The 20,256-nt window shown below is 42.6% G+C and overlaps 1 protein-coding gene across 2 annotated transcripts in view; it reads right to left on the bottom strand.

The window, feature by feature from the left end:
* The window catches only part of SYT16 (synaptotagmin 16), a 196,237-nt gene extending 178,706 nt beyond the window's left edge, over positions 1–17,531 (bottom strand). Inside the window, exon 1 of one of the 2 annotated variants that reach the window (XM_034642684.1) lies at positions 17,261–17,531. In XM_034642684.1, the coding sequence (XP_034498575.1) occupies positions 17,261–17,327 (67 nt within the window). In that variant the 5' untranslated portion in view covers positions 17,328–17,531. The remainder of the gene's footprint in view (positions 1–17,260) is intronic. The other variant, XM_034642685.1, reaches the window with a different exon arrangement.
* Between the last annotated feature and the right edge of the window lie 2,725 nt (positions 17,532–20,256).

The raw sequence follows: 20,256 nt of genomic DNA, 5'->3' as shown, positions 1-20,256 counted from the left end.
ACTCTCATTTGCTGTCTGTGACCCACTGAAGGAAGCCATAGGAACTTTCAGATGTCCTGGAGTACCAGTAAGTATCTGCAGAGATCTCTGAGAATTTCTCCTGCCTAGGCAAACCTAGCGGCTGGTTCTACTGTACAACGGTACCATGACGACAACAGAAATTCCTCCATAAGATCAGTCATTTCCTGGTCATCCTTCAGGATGCCAGGCATGGACCTTCTCTACTCTTATATCCCTAATCAAAGTGGGAGGGGGCATGGGGGGAGTAATTGTGTCTCCCTTGTGGGGAGCAAGAAGAACAGGGCACAAACACTAGAGAAGGGCAAAGAGGAAAGGAGAAAAAGAGAAAGGAGAGCCACAGAGGGGAGACAGCAGAGAGAAAAGAGAAAGACAGGAGAGGGGAGAGGAAAAGAGGTCTCTTCTCTATTTCTCCCTTCTCTCTTTTCCTGGTCAGAAGGTCTTTCCTCAAGGAGGAGAAGTGGGAGGGAATCAGAGAGAAGGAATGTCAGGAAGAAACTCAATTAGAGAGAACTGTTCTGACTCATCATATTTACTTCCTCAATCCTTGTTTCACTCCTTTTGCAATTCGAAGCTAAGATCTGCCACATTTTTCACAATTTGCTTCTGAGGGGTAAGTGGTGGCTAGGGATGACTAGGGAAAGGAAGAAAAGAAGAATAAGGTTAATCCAATGATTAACCTCTGACATCATTAAGACCAAGCACCACAAAAATGGGACTCGGGTCCAGATGTGGAAATGTTCCTTAAGTGTCTACAGGAAAACCCCCTGCACAGCAGGCGCAGCCCTACCAGAGGTGGAATTCTACGACTGTTAAGAAAGCCTGCCAGGCTCTAGGAGGAGAGAAGACCTGAGAGCTCCAGGGGGCAGGGGATTCAGGATGAGAGGACAAGCTCTGGCCTCTGCCTGATTCAAGTGTGCTGATGGTTCTCAAAGGGATTTTATTTTCCCTTTATCTTCCAGATGGTTCCTGCCTGCCTCCCTTATCTTGTCAATAGTGAAATCTCTTCAGTAGCGACTTGACTTGGGGAGCAAATCAGCTGTCTGACTCTCTGTGTGCTAGCTCCTTCAATCACATATTCCAGGACTGTTGGCGGCTATTTATTTTTCATCTACAGATGGCTTCATAAAAGCCATTCTCCTTCTTCTGAAGAAAGTCCAAGTGGTAGCTGGATATTCATTTAAGATGTAAATCAGGTTATGCAGGTGGCATAAAATCACAGCAGGCTTTCAGAGCCACAGAGGAGGGTGGAAATGACTCAAACACCTCCGTTGCTTGAGGAAAGCACAGTTCCTCCCACCTGTTCTCCTTAAGATCAAGTCTGCCTCTGCAGTGGGGCTGTGGTTTGTTGACCTCTGACCTAGCTCATCGCAAGTTAAGAGGATAAAGCTCAATTCTAACAATCAATTAATTCCGGTCCCAAGTAATATGTGAAAGGAAACTTCGGTAATCTGTCTCTTTTCGAGAATACGATAAGGAAGGAGGGGCGCTAGAGTTTATGTATCTCTTTATAAATAATGCAAAGTTATAAGATGAGCATAAATTGTATAAAATAAACTATTTCAAGCACAAAGTCCATAAGTGGAAACTTGCTCCCATTTATTCCTTACGAGCGTGACAGGGTCCCTATTTGGCATTTTATTGGCCTATGTTGAATGGGCCTATATTCAGTCAAAGAAACTGTATTTGTTTGTATAGCCTATAATCCAGAATTTTTCTTTGTTCATTCTAGCCTTACAACCACTACCTATTTTCAGTTCGATTTAGTAACTTGATCATAACCAAGAATTTCGTTCCAGAACAACTGTTAAGGCACATGTTGTTGGTGGTTGATGATGGACTTCTTAAACTCTCACTGGTCACCTCCACGCCATGATTTGAGAGCAACTGCTCAAGAACCTAGCCTAACCCTAACCCTTCAACAGATGACTGGATTAAGAAGTTGTGGTCCGTATATACAATGGAATATTACTCAGCTATCAGAGAGAACGAGTTCTCAACAATTGCTGCAACATGGACGGCACTGGAGGAGATAATGCTAAGTGAAATAAGTCAAGCAGAGAAAGACAATTATCATATGATTTCTCTCATCTATGGAACATAAGAACTAGGAAGATAGGTAGGGGAAGAAAGGGATAAAGAAAGGGGGGGTAATCAGAAGGGGGAATGAAGCATGAGAGACTATGGACTCTGAGAAACAAACTGAGGGCTTCAGAGGAGAGGGGGGTGGGGGATTGGGATAGACTGGTGATGGGTAGTAAGGAGGGCACGTATTGCATGGTGCACTGGGTGTTATGTGCAACTAATGAATCATCGAACTTTACATCAAAAACCAGGGATGTACTGTATGGTGACTAACATAATATAACAAAAAAACATTAAAAAAAAAAAAGAACCTAGCCTCCTCCCAGTGCAAGTTTCCCTGCTCCACACCTGAATCTCCTCCATGAATAATGAGTTTTGATTTGAGAAGTTAGAAAATAATAAAATTTGGAGGGTGCTACATATGAGCTGGCAGGGAGGGGTGAGGGGAATACAAAAGTTAAGCAGGGAATTATAGAACATCCCTTAAGTTTGGGGACCCCAAGACAAGGGGGCTTGTACCTCAGTTCCCAGAGTATAGTGCAGACAGCTTGTGGCTTTGCAGAAACACTCCTGATCCAGCTTGGTGTGAGGCCAGCAAGAGGCCACAGAACATCTGAAAACTTCTAATTGATGTCTGTCCATCTCATCCCCCACCAACACTAGGCCCCACAATGGCTCAGAAGAGACCAGCTCAGACCTCAGAGATGTACACAGACAGAGGCCAAAGAACAAACTGCTGCAAAGACAAAGTTTCCCAACACAGATGGGGGGTGATGAAGAGTCACATGGCCCTGCCTCCCCTGCAAGTTTGGATGTAAACCCCAAAGGGTTAGCTCATCCTCTGAAGAGAAGTAAAGTGGTAGGGAGTGGAGTTTTCCAAATGAACTATTTACCTAAAAGTCCAGAAGATAATAAATTTACCTTAAATTGATGAGATCAGATCTTTTCTGCAATTCAGGGAAATAGGGGCTCAAAATCCAAATTAAGAGAAGTCACATAGTAGTGGTAGTAATAGCAGCAATACAGTAGCAGTAGTAGTAACAATACAGTAGTAGGTAGTGGTGGTGGTGGTAGGAGCACTAAACAGCAGCTAACATTTATTGAGTACTTCCTATCTGCCAGGCGTTAAGTATTTTACATAAAAGTACTCATTTAATACTTACAACAATCCTAGGAGATGGGTATTAATCCCCATTTTACAGATGAGAAAACAGACATAAGAAAAAGATAAAAGCTTGAACAAAGAAAGAGTCAATGAATATTTGTTAAGTGAATGAATGGGTTCGTGTGGGAAATCAAACATCAACAGGAAGTAGTTCCCACATAAAATCAGAAGGAATGGGCAACTCAGAGTCACTGACAGAGCTTTTTAGAGCTCTGCATTTAGAAACCAATGTTAGGAGAAGAACTTTTAATAATAATTAATAAGAAAACAGAAATAAGGGTATGGTAACCATCACAGGCTAACTTACCGACCTACCTTTTCCAACCTATAATTGCCTCCACCCCTTCACATCAGTTCCCAATGGATTCCTTTACTCTTCCTCTAACATAATGTTATAAACTATATCAACTTCCAAAATGAAGTTTCTAGAGCCAGTGCTTTTTCTGGTCTTCTGCACTGCAAGTAGAAGGCAAGGCTGAGCAGGGAGGAGGGAGGCAGCAGGCAGGAAGAAAATGTCATTGGGACCACATGGGCCAACGATTTGTGAGACTCTGGAGAACCCAAAACTATTCCCCGTCCCGACACGGCCCCACCCCCCAACCCATGGCCCCAACTCTTTAGTGATCTAAGACCTTGTCATTCGATTGCTCTTTCTCCAGGCAAAAGTCCTCAGTGCTATATATTTGCTTTATAGTTAAATGATTTTAAGTTAAAAAAAAAAAAAAAACACAGGGAAGGTTTGCAGTCCCACTTAGGACATGAGCTGAAGGGGCTCTTCAGTGCGCACAGAATCAGGGTCTCCTTTTCGGAGAGCAGACAGACCCGGGGCCCTGGCTGGTCACGCCACCTAGCGGCACGCTCGTTCTTCGGGGAGCCTCCCTCAGCCTGAAAGGAGGGTGCCCAGCCATCAGTTAAATTATTCCATCTCACAGCCTATGAATTTCAATAAATATACCATCTGTTCACCTTCTGTGTGGGAGTTCAATCATCTTCTTGGCAGCGGTATTATTCCACAGCAATTACCTATGTCTTTATCACCCCTCAATGAGCTGCAGCAGCGTCTCTGTAAAACTGACAAGTTTTAAACCACAGTTTCTGTAGCTAGGACAGTCTCTATGGTTCGAACACGGAAAAGATATTCCCGTGTAAGTGTCGGGGGTCGTTCCGGGGTGGCGGGGGCGGGGGGAGGTCCGCCACTTAATGAAATGGGCAGGCTCTCCTTAGAGCAGCATTGTAGAACCGTGGAGCCTTCGTTTCCAGCTCAGTGAGGTCACAGGACTGGAAACAGGAAAGGCCAGAGGGCAGCCGGAGTGGGGATGGCTGTCCAGTTCGGCCACCCAGCCTGCCACGGGACTGCGTGCACAGGCAAATACCTTCCCTGGGCCTCAGTGTCCTCTTCTGCAAAATGGAATGGGTGACCAAAGAACTTCTCTTTAGGTCTGAAATTGGAAGATGCTAGTGGATGGAGAATGGGAGCCTATAGTGCAGCCCACGCCCAGATGTCCCACCGACTTGCCGAGCTTCACTGAGCTGCTAAGTAAAATCACAGCTATAAAAAGAAAAAGGCACAACCACCGAACTGATTTGAATGCTTTTAAAATTTGGATTATTATTAATGATATTTTCTTGCACAGTATGTGAGAGAGGAAACAAGGGCTCAGAGAGGCTAATTTGCTCAACATGACCCCTAGAATATGGGGCAGCTGGGGTTTAACTCATGCCTGGTTCCAAAGTCCAAGCTCTTAAATGCAGTGCCATATTGGAAGGCTTCATGAGAAGAGGAGAATTTCCGGATAAAGCCTAGATCTAAAGAAAGTACGGAAGGCCTTTCAGAGGAAAGCGTATATGCCCATCTCATAAATACCCAGCATTAACTTTCTTTTGGTTCAGTTCTTGGCTACTTGTCCTCCAGCCACACATCCAAACAAGCTGACTATGGCCCTAACAGTGCTATGTGTTCCCCAAACCTGTTCATTTTCTTTCTGGGCACATAGGAACATTAAATTTTTAGCATCCCTTATAGTTAGAGTGGGAACAAGGGATTGGGTTCCGGCCAGTGGGATGTGGGCAGAAATTCTGTATACCATCTGAGCATGGCCATAAAAACCTGTGTGTTCTGCACTCTTTCCTTCCCATTCACGTGGCTGGAAGTGAAAGACTCTGGGATAGCCCCACCCTGAGAAGAGTCACAATCCCAGAGTTGTCACACTGAGGGAAGCCTCACGGAAGGCTACCCCATCCGCACTGGGCTGTAGCAAACTGAGAAACAAATCTTTCTTTTGCATCCTCCTGAGATTTTTAGGTTGCTTATTTTAGCTTTCTAAATTTGGATCATAATATTAAGGATATTTTCAGTAGAATACTCCTAGTCAGTAGGCTGTCCAGTAGTAACAGTAGTGGCCCATTATATTTTGCCAGGATCCAATACCCTTTCTTCTTTCTTCTGAATCTAATTCCTAGCACTCCTTCTCTAGCACCTTGATTTTCCTGAACTTTAGTCTCCATGGTTCTGAAACAGGTGCCACCACTCCTCCTTAGCTCTGAGGCCTCTCTGCATATTCCAGCCCCATAGAGCCAAATAAGAGAAAACCCTGGGGATTTTTTTCTACAACAATGATGAAAGAGGAACTCTCTTTCCCCCAGGAAGGTTGAGCTGGATAATGTAAGTCTGGAGCAGCCAGCAGTTCACTATAGAGAAAAGCCTGCCCTGGAGTAAGGTTAACATAGGGACAGCAGAACTCTAAGAGGGGTGGGGACCAGGGAGCAAGAGGACAGGAGGTGGGGGTGGGGGGTGCATGGCAGAGCAAGAAAGAAAAAGGAGGCAGGGAGACATAGGGTTATCAGGGGAGCAGAAGGGAGCAGAGGCAGGGCAAAGAGAGAAACATGTGACAAGTATGAAGGACAAGGGGGTGGAGAGTCTGAGCAAGGGGCAAGGATGTAGGCTTGAATGCAGGAGACAGAGAGAGTGGGATCGTGGAGAGAAATGGGTAGGGACACAGAGATTGACAGAAAGAGAGGGAGTGCAGGTGAGGGATGGGGTAGGGGAGGGGACAATGGAGGAGGAGAGAGTCAGAGTGGGAGAAAGCCAAGGGAAAGAATGAGAGACTGGGAAAAAGAGGAGAGGATTATCGGTTAGGGGTTAGGGAGCTAAGGAGAGGGGAAAGAAAGCCAGGGAAAGAGAAAGTAAGAGAGGGAGAAAACAAGGGAAGGAGGGAGGGAAATGCATGAAATCCTCATTTGAGTCCCTGGTCCGGCTGTACCTCGGCAGTCTCATCCCTGGGCTTCTCTATGATAGGAGTCAAATTCTCTTTTGCATTTATCCATTTTCACTGGGGTCTTGCCACTTGCTACAGGGGTTTTTCCCCCCACGTTTTCCAAAACAACCTTTAAAAAAAAGCAGCATGTAAGTGTCAAAACATGGACATATTATTATGTAATACAATTGACAAAACGAAATGACTACTTTTTACTGAAATGAGAATTTTCCAAGAATCAAAGCATCTCTGTCAACTTATCCTTTTGGTCCTTCCCCATTGACTTCTTCAATCCTCTCTTAGCCTGGGATTACATTCTATCATGTTTTCTGTTGTTGTTGTTTTTTTTTTAAGGATTTTATTTATTTATTTGACAGAGAGAGAGACAGCCAGCCAGAGAGGGAACACAAGCAGGGGGAGTGGGAGAGGAAGAAGCAGGCCCTAAGCAGAGGAGCCTGATGCGGGGCTCGATCCCAGAATGCCGGGATCATGCCCTGAGCCGAAGGCAGACGCTTAACGACTGAGCCACCCAGGTGCCCCTCTATCATGTTTTCTGGATGATTCTTTCCTCTCTTTTCATCTTGTTCCCATTCTAATAAGTTGTTTGGTCTTTATCGCCTTTTCCCGATGCAAAGTGCCTTGTTGCTGTCTTGTGCATAATCAGTTAGTATGCTGCAAGGTCCCAGGTATCAGTCCCTCTAGCCCCATGGCAGCTCCCAGTACTGCCTGGCAGCTACTAAGGCACATGAACCTGATCCCATGGACTGCAAGCTCCAGCAGCTGCCACTCAAATCACCCAACGTGAGTCAACAGGGAGCTGAGATTCATTGTTCTGAAATCCCCCTCACCTCATATCCTCAAGAGTAGAAGCAAGAAATCATTGCAAGTCGGTGTTCAAATTTCCAAGGGGGGATAAAAAGATGAAACTATGCTTGCCATAAAGAACAGGTGCAAGAGAGACAGAGATAGGGAGAGAACGTGTATGAACATGGGGGTATATATTCTAGAAGGAGAGGTTAGAAGGCAAATCAAAGAATCCAGCTCTCATATGCACATCAGGGAATAAAACACTGGCTTTCTCTAGAGCCAGAAAAAAAATGAAGCAATCAGTGGAATTTTAAGAGGCAAAAGAAAGACGACGGTACCTTGGCAAAAGCCAATGGAACAGTTTCCCAGCTGGGGGCCAAATGTCCCCTCTTCCTCTAGTAGAAGCACCTAAGGTCGAGTTCCCAACAGGGAGTCCCTGCACTCCAGGACGTATGGTTATTTTGTCAGCATCATTCACATCCATTCAAGCAAAATGATACGTATGACATTTGGGCACCAGGTCTTTTTCAAAGAGAAAAATCAACCCAGCCAAGCTGGTTTTCCTCATTCACCAGCCACCGCCCCCCACGGCCAGCCCTGTACCCTTCACTCACAGAACCACAGCCAGGAAACTGTTCCATACAACCCCAGAGGCTTGGTTTTCTTCTGCTACTCTTATGCATAATTTATTAACATACACAATTCCTGTCAACAGCAGCCTTGCTTTTTCATGTATCAATGAATTTGAAGGCTTTATAAAAATCTGGATCCAGATAAAAGAATTGGAGACAAAGAGCTCAGGTTTCTTTTTTCTAAAAAGAAGTGGAAGTTGTATTTTCTATAGAAGGTGAGTGGTTCTGGGATTTTCTTTTTCTTTTTTTGTGAGGTGTGGGGGAAAGTGTCATTAAGAAAGATGAGATTTAAGATGACCCAACTCCTTCTTTCCTCTGGAACTCCACACTCAGGGGACCCAAGGGAATAATATAGCCCCTCCACTTTGGACAGGGTCATGAACCTGAATCCTTGCCCCTCTTATTAACCTAGGAAATGTAATGGCACTTGAACAAAAACCCAACACCCCTTCTCTCTTATTCCCGTGCCCTGCTCCACACCCTTAGCTCCAGCACTCACCCTGGCTCCTCCTTTCTTTTTTTTTTCTTTCTTTTTTTTTTTCTGGGAATGGGAGTTCTTTTATTTTTTATTTTAATGATTTTTTATTATATTATGTTAGTCACCATACAGTACATCCCTGGTTTTTGATGTAAAGTTCGATGATTCATTAGTTGCGTATAACACCCAGTGCACCATGCAATACGTGCCCTCCTTACTACCCATCACCAGCCTATCCCATTCCCCCACCCCCTTCTCCTCTGAAGCCCTCAGTTTGTTTCCTAGAGTCCATAGTCTCTCATGCTTCATTCCCCCTTCTAATTACCCCCCCTTTCTTTATCCCTTTCTTCCCCTACCGATCNCTCTGAAGCCCTCAGTTTGTTTCTCAGAGTCCATAGTCTCTCATGCTTCATTCCCCCTTCTGATTACCCCCCTTTTCTTTATCCCTTTCTTCCCCTACCGATCTTCCTAGTTCTTATGTTCCATAGATGAGAGAAATCATATGATAATTGTCTTTCTCTGCTTGACTTATTTCACTTAGCATTATCTCCTTTCATTTAAGGCAACAATCTTCCCTCTAACCCACCAACCCAAACTACCCATGGTCACAAGGCCCTCGACCCATCCAGCCCTCTACACTTCCACCAAAGATACCCACCCACTCTTCCAACATCTGAAACTAAAGTTAGAAGGAGATGGAAAGTGTGCTCATGTTCCCCCTAACTCAAAGCAGAACAATGTCCTGGGGGCGCCCAGGTGGCATAGTGGTTAGGCGTCTGCCTTCGGCTCAGGGCGTGATCCCGGCGTTCTGGGATCGAGCCCCACGTCGGGCTCTTCCGTTAGGAGCCTGCTTCTTCCTCTCCCACTCCCCCTGCTTGTGTTCCCTCTCTCACTGGCTGTCTCTATCTCTGTCAAATAAATAAATAAATAAAATCTTTAAAAAAAAAAAAAAAGAACAATGTCCTGCCTCTTCTTGATCTTTCTCCACTGTAAAGGGTGACACTCATTCACCAATGGCTGGACTGAGTGGCATGTTCTTGGTGGCCGCAAACCTCTTTTGTTCTGCGGTGGCTACAGAAACTTTCCCTGGGCCTCCTTTGAGGAATATGATCCTAATGTCTTGTACCAATGCTGGCAAAAATCCAAATGTGAGAGAGACTTATCAGATGTGACATTATATAGGGAGTTTTATTCTCACCATTGTAGCTTTAAAAAATAGATAGAAATAAGATCTATCTTTCTATTATAACACCCTAAAACAGGGATTCCATTTTATTTCCAAATATCCGCTTGCTTTGTCAAGCTCAGGTGGCCATTAATTAAACATTAACCTTGCTACATGTGTGAAGATTCACCCATCCACAGATGTTAACACCAGGCTGAATTTACCTTCGGTGTTCCCTGAAAGACCAGAGAAGAACTTTTGGCCATACCCTATAACCACAATAGTAACAGAATTGTATTAATAACTTTCACTACCTGCCATGCATTTTACATAAATAAATGTAATTATCACAAAAATGCTATGGGAGATCCGATCCTCTTCCCCCATTTTATAGATAAAGAAATTGAGGCAGAGTAGGTAAGTAATTCACCCACTGTCACACAACAAGCTGAGTCAAAATTTGAATTCAGATCTCTGATTCAAAAGCCCATGATCTTAAGCATTCCATTCCACTACCTCCCTGTACCCATTTAAAGAAGGTATTTTGTTATAAATATTAGGTAGATAATGTATTTCTAATGAAACTTTCTGAAAAAGCAGCCCCTAAGGAGAAAAAATAACAGGGTGTGGCCCAACCAAAGAAATCAGTAGATTATTTTGCTCAAATCTTTCATGGGATAAATCATTTCATGATGTTTATGGCCCTATGTCAAAAGAGGACAGTTTGACTATTTCCTGGAGTCCTCTGGTTTTTAGTGGGTCCCAAGTGAGAAATCTGCTGGAGACTTTTCAATGTTGCACAAAGCTGTCAATCACACTTATTGACTTTCTGTGCTACAAACAGTGGGAAGAGTGACTTCATCCCCCAATCAGCATAACAGATCTTGACACTGAATGAGCAAAAGCTTTTTGCACTCCAGAAAAGCAATTATTTTCTGAAGGAAAAAAAAAAACAGTCAATTTCTTAGGCATAATGAACCCACCTATTAATCTTGTCTTGCTACTTTTGCTAATTCTGGAAACAGGAAAGTAGTCACGCCTTGTTGCTCTCAAATTTAAAAACCATGCACGTCATCAAAAGCAAGAGACTTTTCAACTTTGTCCTTCAATTGGCAGAGCTTTTCTGCGAGCAATGACTTAGGCACCAACCAGTGGAGAAAAGAAGCTATTTAATGACCATTTTAGATCCAGGTTTTGGTTTTTGTTGTAGACTATCTAAATATCATTGACTAAAGCACAGAGAGCCTTTAGTAATTACAAAATTCACCTCCTTGGATCACTTGTAACAAACCTTAATATTAATGTGGGAAGCCTGAGCAGTTCTTGTTTTAATGTTTTTACAAAACTGTTATTGTTGAGGAATGAATTTCCAGGCTGTGCATCAACCCAGATAACTAGTTTTGCTTATACATTTCTTTCCAGTTTTTAGTGCAAATCCGCCCTCTGTTATACAAACATCTACAGATTTCAATTTAAAGAAAAGGTAAGTGCATAAATAGAAGTGCCTGATGGGTCAATATTTGTAGAAGATAAAATAGTTGTAGAGAAATCCAAAGGATGTTCTGAAGATTTGGGAAAATAGCAACACAAAAATGAAATACAAATGATAAGTATTTGATACTTCATATTTGATAGTGCAGTCCTGCACTGTCTTGCTTACCCTATACGTTAATTCTATTTTTACATTTTGGAGGCTGGAATATAGGTGCAATTTCTACTATAGGAGGGTGATTTAATTAGGCTTATATTTTTAAAAGTGCCACCATTGGCTGCCATCTAGAGAACCGACTGGAAAGGAGCAATGTCAGAGTTTAGAATAGCTCAGAACAAGAGTCCAAAAGCTGCGACAGTAACATTCAACATGGCGGCATGCCTGAAGGATGAGAATCGGGGTGAAGGGAAGTAGATGGTTTGAAGAAGGTATTTAGGCGTGGTGTGGTCAGGTACTCATGATGGATTGGGTACGGGGATGATGAAGAGGAAGGAGTTAAGGTTTCTGGTTTAATGGATGGTAGGCGTGCACACTGAGAGAGGACATACTAGTGGAGGAGAGAGCTTATAGAATAAGATTATAAACACATTAAGGAACCTGTTAAATGTGAGGTACCTGTAAGGCACCTGTCATATCCAAGTAGATATGACACAAAATGACAAGATATGCATTGTCATCCCAAAGGCCCAGGTAAAAAATATCTTTCAGTTTATTATATACCAGACACTGGACTAGATCCTGGGGATAGAGCAGTGAAAAAGTTAGCTCTCACCTTCCTCCTGTGGAACTTGGAGTCTAGGTAGAGAAAGGGGCATTAGACAAGTAACCACACAAATGAATAAATGGAAACCATGAAAAGTAAGCATTTCAAGATGAGCAAGGGCCAATTATATCAAATAACGCTAAGAGATGGAGAAGGATATGGACTGGGCCTTCTATTGGATTTGGAGGTCACTGGAATCTTGACAGGAGCTGTTTCAGTAGAATGCCAAAGACAAAAGCAGGTCTAGTGCACCAGAGCAACATCAAAGTAAGACACAATGTTTTAAATACACCATTTACAGGAGAAACAAAAATCGTAAAAATACGTAGTAAGAAGTCAACAAAACACATGCTCAAGCTGGATGCAGAAAATTGTGACATTTCACAAAAAAATATTAAGGAAAAACTAAATAGAACAATGCATGTGTTAATGAATAGAAAGATTTGATTTTTATAATGTCAATCCTCCCCAAATTGATCTAGAGACCCAATGAAACTCCAATCAAACCCTCAACAGGACTGCATGGAAATCTGCAAACTGATTCTAAAACGCACCAATAGTCAAGGGCCAAGAAGAGCCGATACACTTGTACTTGCACAAAGAGAAGGGAGCATTTGCTCCACCATGTGTCAGGACTTATAAAGCTAGGTAACCAGCTAACCTGCGAAGTAACTAGGTCAGCATAATGTTGGCATAGAGATGATCTGAAAGGTGAGCCTAGAAACAGATCATCCCATATTTGGAACTTTGTCCTATGACAAAGGGGCCTATATAATTTATTGTCCAAACTGGGTCACTTATAAGGGGAACTATTTATTCATAATTACGCCAGGCTGACAAATGCAAACCATTATTAAACTGGACAAATGAGGATGCACCCTCAGTATATCTGTGACAAAGCTAGAACAGAATAAGTAGAAACAGCCTTTGATGGGAACAAAGATACTTCATCTGCAGACACAGGTGGGTAATGGGGTCTAGATAAAGATGTAAGAATGCTGTTAAGTTTGATGATAAGCATTTGGCCTGCCTTACTACTTTTATTTTCTCAATAAATTATGAGGCGAGGGCATCAGCTGAGGGTAAATGGGAAAGCCACCTAGGGAGCTGGGGGCAAGAGAAGACAGTGTGAGTGTTCTGGAAAGTAGAATAAATATACTAAGCAGGGGTAAGTACAGTGTCAGGGAGCATCAAGGGTTAATTTTAGATTTATGTCATGAATGTATAGCTCAATGAGCACTATTATGTATTTTTCTCCTGCAACATTTAGCTGCTTAAATAACTATACTGACAGATTGTACAATCTAAACTAGTTTAAAAAAAAAAAAAAGGAAAGGAATGAGAAACAGGGCATCGTGAACAATGGAAATGTGGTAGGGCAATGGACTGGAGGTCTGCTGGGCTGACAGGACCAGAAAGGGTGAACAGGGAGGATGGGATAGGTATCAGAGAGCAGACTCCCTAAATGAAGATGTTGGTGATAGTGCCATTTCTTGGCAATAAAAGATCACAGGACCATGGGAATGGGGGATCTGGGAATAATATTTGGGTCACAAAGTCATGGATCATAAAATATTAGAGCTGAGGTCCAGTAAGGTAAAGTGATGTGCCCAAAGTGATAAGGGAGAACATGTACTGAGCTCTATTTGCCAAGAGCACCGAGGTAAAGGGGCGCTAAGCGTCTGTGGGGTACTGCCAAAAAGGAATCCTTACTTCTTGGCAGTTGCAATCCCTCCGTCACTCATTTTGTTAACTTGGAGGCCAAATAGGAGAGACAAGAAAAGGCACACTTCTCCTTTTTGTTTTTAAATCATTATGGGAGCCATCTAAGGAAATCAATAATAAAATATTATTAATTAATAATAAAGTCACTAAGTGCTTGCCATGTGTAAATAAACACATTGGTAGCTGTTTTGGTGGTATTCTGGGTTTGGAGATAGCTGACCTCTTCCTTAGAAGCACATTAAGTCTATTGGGATAAATGGACTCACACAAAGAAACCAAATTCATAGCAGGAAATCGTGGGGAAGAGATACCCAACTCTGCACATTAGAGACTGTTATTAACTCAGAGTGGTCGTACCAGCAGGTGGTCCGGGGGTCTTGAGCCAACATGGTTATCGTCCTAAATAAACAGTATAAAGTAAATGTGTGTTCCTCACAGACATAGGGTCTAGATAAATCCTCACAGCTCCTACACTGCCACTCCAAGCCACTCCCACTTGGCATCCTTACACCCCCCATTGCAGGTTAGCTAAAATCTTTCTAATGTTCTCTCACTCATGCTAGCCCACGTCACCAGGAGGCACAGAGCTTCAAGCTCATTTTGGATTCTGTGCTGATATGAAAGAAGCAAGTGAGAAAGGGAAGGAGGGAAGGAAGAAAGGAAGGAAGGGAGGGAGGGAGGGAGGGAGGGGCAGGCGAGCACGTGGGGGCTGAAAAAGATTCACTAATTCAAATTGCTCCAAAACACAGGTTTTGATGTGAACCTGGTTGAAATTTCTTCTCTTTTTTTGAATCAAAGTCCTAGGTTTTGGCAAGCCAGTGTGAGCAATGTGAGTTTGTTTCAAGTGTGAACAAGTAGCCAATGAGAGTGATTTCTGGCCAGGTCTACCTGAACGTCACACCCACTGCCCCGTCAGTCGTATGCCAGCAGGAGGGAGGCCTGCACGTGGTCAGAGCTGCCAGTGGAGTTTCTTTTCGTGCACGTACTAGCATGGCTCCATCTCACCTCTCTTTAAAAAATGAGATTTCTGGATCAACTCTGCTGTTCCCAAAAATGGACGTTTACATAACTGAGCAAAAAAAGAGCCAAGAAATAACTGCCTTTGGCTTGTGGCTTTCTAGGAGAAGTATTCAACTTTTTTTTTTCATCATTATACTGAGAATGTTTTAAAGGTTTTATAATCACCTTCATTTTCAATGTAATAAAAACCCCTGACTTTCTTTATAAGAAAAAATAAACAAGGTAAATAGGAACTACATGTCATTCACTTTTTAAATTATTTAATTATTAAATTATTAAATAATTTATTATTTAAAAATACTCTAATAATTTAATCTAATATTTAATAAATTATTAAATAATTATTGCATACTACAATACTCTTATTTAAGCTGAGTTTCCTCAGACCCCCAGAGAACAGTGAGGGGAATTAAGAGGCATTCACACACCTGCAGGGCCGGATTTATTTATGATGTGTGCCTAATGTGCCTAGAATGTTCTGCTTTTATCACTCTTCCTGGTCAGAAACACCCAGGGATTAGGGCTCTGCTAATCAGCTTCCCACAGCCTAGTCACCTCCTAAATATTTCCACTATGTTTCTACCCAGCTACAAACCTCAACTCCCCTCTTCAGTCTTTCTGAGAGAGTTAGTGTTCCCACCCCAACTCTGAAGACCAAGGAACCCATCTTTGTGGGCACCACGTGATGGTGAGTGCACAGAGCTTCCTAGGGAGAAGGACATAGGGCAAGCACTCAGCTCTGGACAGGAACAAGGAAGCCCAAGAACTTTGTGCCCAGGCCTTCCTGTCCCCCACCTGGTTCTAGGGGTCTGACACTCTTAAGCAGGGGCTGAGTAAGGAGAAAATGGGACTGACTTTTAAGCTCTAATTACCTGGAAAACTTTTAAACCCCTAGGGTCCCAGGCTGCACCAAAGAGCCAATGAATCAGAATTTTGGTGGGTAGTTCTTTGGAATATATATTTTATAAAGCTCCAAAACAGATTCACATATACAGGTAAAGTTGCAAAACTTTGTCCTACCTTCTTAGGACCAAGAAGTGGGCCCTCAGACTTCACAGAAGATCAGTGCTCTTGCCTCCCTCCTTGACTCTAGACCTACAGGATGGGAGTGTGTGTGTGACAACCTTCCCTCCTCGAGGAGCGCGTGAGAATGCCAACAAGCGGTCAAATATCACAGGCCATTCAGACGAAAGGCTGAAGACTGCTGTGCTCCGCTCGCATGGAGCTCCGCTGGCTTCTCAGCAGAGAAAAAGAGCCAAGGGCCAGCTACCGAAGAGAACCTATTGTCTTTACTCTCAGGTAATGCAGACTTCTGATAGCACAGTTTCGAGAGGATGCATCAGGGGCCTCAGAGCAGTTTGCTGAGTGGAAGGCAGCTAGGAGGGGATCTAATGAGAACACCCCCTCACGAAGCCAGAAGGAAAGAAGGCTCATTTCAGCTCTGTTTGAATAACTGATGGATGAACTCTGAGAGTAAATGACCTGGTTCCTCCAGCTGCAGCAGAGGCACAAGCTCTGTCTGTTCCTAGGCAACAGACAGATGCCTCTATTTCCCACCGCTGCTCAGGCTGGGATAATTCCGTTCCGTTTCCCGTAGAGCCCAACCTCTGCTTCCTACCTGTCTGCACAATAGCGCCTGAAACGGTGCCCTGCCCCTTCCCTGATGCTATCTCACACTCAGACAATGATTTTCTGAAAGACCCGATCCTGTTCTTTTTGGGCACATGGAGAGGAACATAATCTAGAACGCCATCTGCCATCCTGAAATAGCCCATAGTGGCACTATTTTTACCCAGCAATTATCAAACAAATGGAGTCATTTGAAAGAGTCACAGCTGTTCCTCAGTGTTATCTCGGTACAATTGTGACACGGTGCGTGCTGATTCTGTTTCCTGCTTTGTGTCTCATGTACACAGAGGCAGCGGTAATCTCTCAACCTCCCATCAGAACACAAGTCAACATGTGTACTCCACAACTGAGGCACTCGTGGGCAAATCAAAAATCTCTCGTTATCTTGATTACATGGTCTGGGCATCGCTAAATGTGATTCTCATTTAGAAAGTGAATGTAATGAACTCTGTATTTCAGAATGAGCGCTAGGAAGCTTTTTAATCCCACAGAAAGCATCAAGTTTTCTCCTGGTTAAATGCAACTCAAGAAAGTGTTTGGTACTCATGATTGATATAGATATAGATGTAGATAGATAGATAGATAGATAGATAGATAGATGATAGATAAGCATTTGGTATTCATGATATACATATGAGCATTTTTAACAGAGAAGCAAAATTCTGCAAAATGGATCTTATTTTTCTACTAACAACCTTCATCATAAAATCAGAAAGGTGTCTGACTGAAATAAATGTTTCCAGTAAACAGAACACACTCATTCACACATGCGTGCATGCATGTGTACGTGTGAGCACACACAGAGGCAACCCTATCAAACACTTGTCATTCTTTTTGTCCACCTGCATCTCAACCCTATTTCTATATATATGGAATTTCCCAACCTCATGAGGCAGTATTCACCTCCCACAATGACAGTGAAAATGCCAAAAACTTGCTTTCCCAGCTTCCCTTGCAGTTGGAAAAAAGGTACATGATCTGGGCACAACCAATCAGATGAACCCCCCCCGCCCCCCCAAGAACTCACCCACGTTCCCTCTGGGAACAGAGATGCTACAGAGAATGCAGAGTTCCAGCCGCAGCAGGGCTGGCATGGCATGCAGGGTTCAGTACCAACTGGCACCCAGGGTGCGAGCTGCAGTGTCCGCCTGTGTGATAACAGGAGCGTCCACCAGACCTGCTCTGCAGGCTGACTCAGGCTCCAGTCCTGGCCGCACAGCCACAGCCTGACTCGCCAGCCCTCCCAGAGACCCTGTGAATCAGGTGACATCCATCCACGCAATTTATTTGCAGCTTACATCAAGCAGCACTGGTTGATTGCTACAACCAAGAACCCAGAGTCAACAATTACTTTTTTAATGTTTTAACCATGTCAAGATCAAAAATAAGCTTGGAGTTTTTGGTCCCCTTCAAATTTTTCCAGCTCTTTCCCAATTCCTCAAGCCCTAGTCTGTCTTTTTTTTATGTATGTATAATCCGCAGAAATTTCTCTAACCACCCGCCTGCCCCGTGCAAAATTCCCTTCCTTGATACTTTCCACCAGGAATGTATCCAAAAGTAGGAAGATAAGCTGTAGGGAGAAAATGCAGGTTGACATGGCCATTTTCTTCTAGGACTAGCCTCTGGGGAATTAGGAAGGATTACGTATTCACATGCTAAAGCCACAGCGCTGACATCAGGTGATGCATAAGCAGACCTCATCATTTTCAAGCAGCACCCCTGGAACTCTAATTTGCTTCTGAATCTCACAGGGATCCTGTTAAGATGCCTCCACAGGTGAGTCTCCAGCTCTCCCGGGGCTCCCAGGCATACACTGTCCCTGCTTGCTGGTCCTCAGCTGCACTGTGTCTGGCAAGGTGCTCAAGTGCTCGGGCACGACTCTTAAGTCACCAAAATGAACCTGTCCCAGGCCAAAAAAACCCCAACAACAACACTGCGTGTGTTCTGTCTCCATTTCTGGAGCTCATCTCCTCTACTTCTTTTAATTTTATATTTAGAACAACTAGACTCTAAAGTGGCAATACATTTCATCATTTGGCACACGACTCCCACCAAATGGAAAATTTCTATGTGCAAAGTGTTAGAACATATAAAACAAATGAGATCTTGCTTTACTGGTTCTGAGAAATCTTAAATTCTATAAAGCTACTCTATTTAATACAAAGGCCACTTTTGGATCCTATAGATTAAACAGTTTAAGGGGCCTCCACTATTTTATGATTTCCAAGATTGTTACTTAGATGCCCTTTAATCTTTTTTCAAACGTAAATTAAAAGTATAAAAGCTTATCTTTGAAGCACAGTAATGCCTGAACACAAAGGCATGGGGGCACAAAGAAGAAAAATTCTTTGTACCTCACTCTGACCCCAAATTGGTCAGTTTATTTTTCTGAGCATTAATCAATATAATTTCTGAAGGCAGAACATACTCTGCTTTACTTGTAACATGGATAACTGCTCATTAAACATGCCCCAAATCCCACAACACATGAGAAAAGTAAGAGGGGTCCTTAAACTCTTTTATCATTCCTCTAAAAACAATATAGTCAGTCTACAATTTCCTAGAGGCCACAGGGTAAGTAAGAACATCACCTTACTTTTAACTATCCTAACAGGAAATTCTATCTTTCCTATATTTTCATGGATAGCTGGGATTAATGGCAAAAAACAAAATTTGATTCATAAATTAAAGATATGTTATCACTTCTATTATGAAGAGTAATCCCTCATGTGTCACGAGGAGATTCTCCGCCCCATTGGTCCTCTTTGTATCATCCCTATTCAGGCAAGGAAAGATTTTTAGAATAAAATATACATATCAAAGTTATGCTATATGTAAATGTTATTCACAAAATAGATTTGTTTTCTGGTAAACATTCTTAAAATATCACTACCCATGGCCAACATTTGGATGAAAAGTACAACGGAGGGGAGGCAAGTGGCTGCAGAGTTATGGTAGAAGGAGGACAGCAAACATAAGAGCACATCTGAGATCACATAGCCAAATTTCACAGGTTTTTACAATTCACATGCTCTCTCTTCCCACATCTATCTACAGTCAATATTTTTAGACAGCTCATTCTCACTGAGCTATCCTTAACAAATAATTGCCTTTCACAAGAAACCAAACAATAAGGCTAATTAATTTGCTAATATCACTCCTTATCTATGGATATAATGTTTTCATATAATTCTTTTCTACAGTCGACTTGAAACAGATTCTGTAAAGCAAATTGCTTGACCGAAATGAGTAATGAAGTATTTTGTAATATAAGCAAATCATGCAAAACAAAACTCAGTTTTTAGAGACTGAGTTACACTTCCAAATGGGCAAGAGCTAACTCCTCTCCCTGAAGAAGAAGAAAACAAGAGGAACTATGAAGTGGGATAAGGGCACTTCAGCCAAAGTCTGTATCTTCCCAAACCTCCAGACAAGGAGCCGAGTTCAGAGTGAGATGTGCCCCTGGTCTCTGGAAGTAACTCCTTACAGCCCTCTTCTCAGCTACCATGGAAAATAGTGAGGAAGAAATTTTTTTTTCCCTTGGGAAGAGATAGAAGGTCCAGGAAGGCACAGTGAGGTGTTGGGGCTGCTGAAATCCAATTAATTTCAGGTGAACTAGTGTAGGGAGATCTCTTAAACAGGTTTCAAAACAAGACTGAGCTTCGGATTGGCTGTATTAAGAATTTTTCAAGTTACTTAAGTAGCTACGGATATGAAGATGTACTGTGTTCATAGGGAAAATTGTAAATAATCCAGGCATACTTTATGTCTACAACCCAGGGAATAGTTTATGATTATACATTTGATAATTCACTATGCATCAATGAATGCTATAAAACAATGCATCAAATGTTTATAATTGGATTTAAAATCAGGACATGAGCCATATACATAGTGTGATTACAACTATTAATAACAACTATTTATCGAATACTTTTCATATTTTATTTCTAATCCATGCCACAATATTGTAAGGGAGGTAAAATCATCCATACATTTTACAGATTAAAAAATGAAGCTTAG

This window comes from Ailuropoda melanoleuca, chromosome 14 (assembly GCF_002007445.2).
Source record: "Ailuropoda melanoleuca isolate Jingjing chromosome 14, ASM200744v2, whole genome shotgun sequence".
NCBI lineage: Eukaryota > Metazoa > Chordata > Mammalia > Carnivora > Ursidae > Ailuropoda > Ailuropoda melanoleuca.
Note: the sequence above shows the minus strand (reverse complement) of the source record. Positions and strands in the feature narration are given on the sequence as shown.